The sequence below is a fragment of the Papaver somniferum genome, chromosome 5 (assembly GCF_003573695.1).
Source record: "Papaver somniferum cultivar HN1 chromosome 5, ASM357369v1, whole genome shotgun sequence".
In the NCBI taxonomy this organism is placed as follows: Eukaryota; Viridiplantae; Streptophyta; class Magnoliopsida; order Ranunculales; family Papaveraceae; genus Papaver; species Papaver somniferum.
Genome location: NC_039362.1, coordinates 101655798 through 101661058, shown reverse-complemented (window position 1 = coordinate 101661058; position 5261 = coordinate 101655798). Strand labels below are relative to the sequence as shown.

General features: G+C 36.9%; 1 protein-coding gene across 1 annotated transcript; it reads left to right on the top strand.

Moving 5' to 3' along the window:
- Positions 1 to 1347: 1347 nt before the first annotated feature.
- Positions 1348 to 3275, top strand: LOC113282325 (elongation factor Tu, chloroplastic-like). Its single transcript, XM_026531305.1, has one exon. It carries the CDS (start codon positions 1474 to 1476, stop codon positions 2944 to 2946), a length of 1473 nt encoding a protein of 490 aa, XP_026387090.1. The 5' UTR covers positions 1348 to 1473; the 3' UTR covers positions 2947 to 3275.
- Positions 3276 to 5261: the final 1986 nt, after the last annotated feature.

Below are 5261 nucleotides of genomic sequence, written 5' to 3'. Positions count from 1 at the left end.
GCGTACTAACCTAGTGAAAATCAGAAGAAAAAAATGGCATGGTTTTGTTGTGTTACGGGGTTTAGGTTTTTGTATGAGTTTGGGGATTCTTATGTAAAATTTCAGTATGAATCAGGTTTTCAGAACTCAAATCAGGGTTTTTTGTTTTTGCTGTTGTTAAGATGGAAAACATCTCTTTATGTTAAAAAAAATGAATAACAAATCGTTTCATTTCCGATTGATTCGTTATTGATTTGGAGAATTTTAATTGTGATTTACTGAAATTCAGAACTTGATCTCTATTTGTAAAATAGGGGATCGTGGTGGTCGTAGTGGTGAAGGAGGTGGTGATCCAGGGGTAAGTATGTCTTCTTAGAAATAAAAATTTATCCTGGTACACACGCGCACTGTACTGCACGTGTTAAGATAACCGTGCAGTTACGGACATCCAAGTTAAAGGGTGTTTTACCAATTATCGATTTATAAAGGGGGAAATGAAAAGTAACTATTTATTTTGAGGGGAAATACAAAATCAGAGTTCATTCTTTCAAATGAAAACCTATCAAAAACAAACTAATTCAAACTTAGAACAGAATTCATTCTTTAATATGAACACACATCAAAAATCCATAAAAACTGAAAGTTCATTTGAAATCGAAGAACAAAATATCAGAAAAACGTAAATCTTCGTCGTCTTCATCATCTTCATCATCTCCATCACAGATGTACTTTATTATCTTCATCATCTTCACCAAAAAACCTAGAAAAAACAGAAGAAGAAGAATTATTTTCATCATCGTCTTCATTATCATCACCGTCGTCCTCATCATCATCATAATCGTCGTCGTCTTCATCATCATCGTCATGAAGATCTTCATCAACAAAAGCAGAAAAAACAGAGAGAGAAAGTAAATCTGAAAAAAAGAGGAGAAAGAAAACAAATCTGAAAATGATTCCCTTCTCTCTTAATAATCGAGTATATATATGGTGCCGAAAGGGTACTTCTGCCACTATCAAAAGACAATTACATCATTGATGACATCATCCCACGTGAAAATTGTCCATCCTTAAACCAAACAATAATTTCCATAACCAAACAGTAACATATAAATTTATAAATGTCCAAAGAGACGGTCGACTACGTCAACATGATGAAACTTACTCTATATATTATATTTATTCCTAGTACTACACCGTAGTTTCAACTTCTTTATGTGGTGGTAATTTTTGGTGGCAAGTCTCTTTTACTTTAGGAGTACCAAATTTCATTATATCTCGCGTTACATAATATCAGTTTGTCAGATGGAAATGGATAGAACAATTGAACGGATACGAGAGACTCTATCTAAATGAACCCAATCCCTTATTTCGTTTCTTCATATTCTTCTATTCCAGTATTTTCTTCTCTCTTTATGTTATCTCTTTGGGTTCTTTCTTCAAACACATTGTAGACAAAACCCACAAGAAGCAAAACCAAACCCTAATTCCGTTTCCATGGCTACTTCAGCTACCCCAACTGCTTCATCAAGCCTCCTCTTCTCAATAAACTCTTCAACCCATTCTTCATCTTCTTCTCCTTCATCATCCGGTGTTTCATTTTCATCAATCCGTAAATCAACTCCACTTCTTTCTTCATCTTTCACTACTCCTTCTTCAAGCATTTTCTACTGGACTTCAAATTCAGTTTCCACCACCACTACAACAACAAGAAGAAGTAACCGCTCACTCACAGTTAAAGCAGCGAGAGGTAAATTTGAGAGAAAAAAACCTCATGTTAATATTGGTACGATTGGTCATGTCGACCATGGAAAAACCACACTTACTGCTGCTTTAACTATGGCTTTAGCTTCTATTGGTGGTAGTCAATCTAAGAAATACGATGAAATTGATGCTGCTCCTGAGGAAAGAGCTAGAGGTATTACTATTAACACTGCTACTGTTGAATATGAAACTGAAAATCGTCATTATGCTCACGTCGATTGTCCCGGTCACGCTGATTATGTTAAGAATATGATTACTGGTGCTGCTCAAATGGATGGTGCGATATTGGTCGTGTCTGGTGCTGATGGTCCAATGCCACAAACTAAGGAGCATATTTTACTAGCCAAACAAGTAGGTGTGCCTAATATGGTTGTTTTTCTTAATAAGCAAGACCAAGTTGACGATGAGGAATTACTTGAGTTGGTTGATTTAGAGGTTCGTGACCTTTTAACTTCTTATGAATTTCCTGGTGATGATACTCCTATCATATCTGGTTCTGCTTTATTAGCATTAGAAGCTTTAATGGCTAATCCTGCTATTAAGAGAGGAGAAAATAAATGGGTTGATAAAATTTATGAACTTATGGATAATGTTGATAGTTATATTCCAATTCCTCAACGTCAAACCGAGTTACCATTTCTTCTCGCAGTAGAAGATGTTTTTTCAATTACAGGTCGTGGTACTGTTGCTACTGGCCGCGTCGAAAGAGGTACTGTAAGAATTGGTGAAACTGTTGAACTTGTTGGTCTTAGAGAGACTAGAAATACTACTGTCACTGGTGTTGAGATGTTCCAGAAACTTCTTGATGAAGCACTAGCTGGTGACAATGTTGGAATTCTGCTTCGTGGTATGCAAAAAGCTGATATTCAGAGGGGAATGGTTCTTGCAAAACCTGGTTCTATTACTCCACACACAAAATTCACTGCCATTGTTTATGTTCTTAAGAAAGAAGAAGGTGGTAGGCATTCACCATTTTTCGCTGGTTACAGACCACAATTTTACATGAGAACTACTGATGTTACAGGAAGAGTTGCCACAATTATGAACGATAAAGATGAGGAGTCGAAAATGGTTATGCCTGGTGATCGTGTTAAGATGATTGTTGAGCTTATAGTGCCTGTTGCTTGTGAGTCAGGTATGAGGTTTGCTATTAGAGAAGGTGGGAAAACTGTTGGAGCTGGTGTGATTCAGGAAATTCTTGAGTAATAGATAATAATTTCGAACTTCATTGATTCACCTCGAAGTCTCAATCTTTTTGAATCAAACTGCGGTCTCAATTAAAAATGTACACTGTGAGTGTCATCACTGTTTGCTGTTCTGATATCCTTTTTGTTGTCATATATTTTGCAGTTTTCTGCTCCTGTGTTTTATTGAATTTGAACTTAGTTTAGTTAGAGCGATGAACTGGCAATGCTTCTATGTAATTCATCAAATTCTGTCTGTTTCTGTTCATTTCGAAGTTTGCTGCGAAGTGCCTCTTTATGTTGCGCTTGAATAACTAATGAATGAGATGATTTTCATAATGTTCCTCCTTATAGTTTATGCTCTGCTAAGTCTTTGGTGTGATCATATATATATTTGTGAAGCTGTTGTCACTTGTCTGCTAAGATTAAGTTGGCACTGAAACTGTATGTCCTGGTATTTCATCAATACCTATGGGTTGGTGTTTCTTCACTCCATCTACCTATGGGTCTGTTTCTTATTCTTTGTTCTTGACTACTTTTTTATACCTATTGATATTTTCTTATTCCTTGTCATCAGTACATGATAAGTGCAAATCCAAAATCCTGTTGAATTGCAATTAGAAATGTTGAATTTCTTATGTATTAATAAGGTATAAGCAATTAAGGGTGTTAGTGGGGTTATATACAAACATGATGAGACAACTAGCACACTATGAAATACATGATTTGTAAAGGGGATACCAGTTTTGGCAGGGGTGATACCAATTTATTGATCCAATGGCCAGGATCTGCTAAGATTTGTTTGTCCTATATACAATGGTATCAGCCCCGTCAAAAATGGTATTCCCTTTATAAATCGTGGTAAAATAGATGAAAGAAAAGTCGTAGCCTTTCATTAGTTTTCTGTTTTCATTTCTCAAGTTCTGTTACATCAAAATGAAGAGAATGAACGTCTATTTGTAGTAATAGAAAAGGAGGAAGGATCCCCTCATTTTTATTATCACACTATCTCATACGTTTTGGGCGTCATTTTTACGAATAAAAATCAAACCATAACGGATTTGAAGTTAATGTGTTGGGGATATGTCCCTCTTACCAAGTTCTACATGCCTACCAAAAATGAGCACATTTCAAAATATAAAACCTCACAATCTACCGGTCTTAATTTCGACGGCCAGAAGTCCGTTGATTTTCAATAGCTCATTTTCAAAGTAGTAGATGGTAGTGTTATATGTCTCAGAATACGCTCTTTTTTGGTAGGCATCTAGAACTTGGTAAGAGGAACATATCCCCAAAATATTAGCTTCAAATCCGTTACGGTTTGGTTTTTTATTCGCAAAAATGATGCCCAACGTGTGAGATAGTGTGCTAATAAAAGTGTGAGGGGATAGGATCGGTTATAACAAGAATATTACACGTATGAGCAACGTGTCCCCAAAATAATGAGATAGGGTCGGTTATAACAAGAATATTACACGTATGAGCAACGTGTCCAAGATTAGAAATGTCCGACACCTTAAGGGCTAAGTAAACTAGTTTAATCCTTATCTTAAATTAGTAGAGGAGGTGAAAATATTTCCAGAATTATCTGGAGCAGTAAATGGTGGGCCATCCAATACACGTTTACACAACACTTCCCCTTGGACCACCATTTCTAAGTACGTTGTCTCATTAAAACCTTGTCATAACAATCCGACTCTGATAGAAACTTGTCGAAAGAAAAAGCGTACGACATCTGGAGCTTTAGAACAGTGTTGATTGCCATAAATTTCTCCCTTCGCCAAAATTTGAGCCAGGAAAAACCTCTTGGGACAAAAACCTGAGCACTAAAGAAGGAGAGTGACCGTTTCCACGAATTTTTTGTTGCATCAGGAAAACCACTTGGGACAAAACCTGACCCTAGAGTGAGGTTGGTCACTGCCATGAATTTTCTCCTTTGTTCAAATTGCGTCAGGAAAACCATTTAGGACAAAACATGATCTTCGAATTAGAGTGGTCGCCGCCACGAAAAATTGTCTTTGATAAAACTGCGTTAGGAAAACCACTTGGGACAAAACCTAAGCGCCGAGAAATATTTCCTCCGTCAAAATTGCGTTAGGAAAACCACTTGGGACAAAACCTGAACGCCAAAACCTCATAATAATATTGACGTCAATGCAAATGTTTCCTCGTTAAAAACCTCGCCTGGAAAACCCCGTGGGACAAAACCAGACCAGAGGAAAAGAGTACAATGGACGTCGCCCGATAATGGTGCTGGACACGCATATGCTGCCTCGTTAAAACCTTGACAAGGAAAACCCATTGGGACAAAACCTTAGTGAAGGAAAAAGAGTACAG

Bases quoted from the DNA above. Each gene is read 5' to 3' on its own strand.
- LOC113282325 (XM_026531305.1), top strand. From the start codon at position 1,474: ATGGCTACTTCAGCTACCCCAACTGCTTCATCAAGCCTCCTCTTCTCA.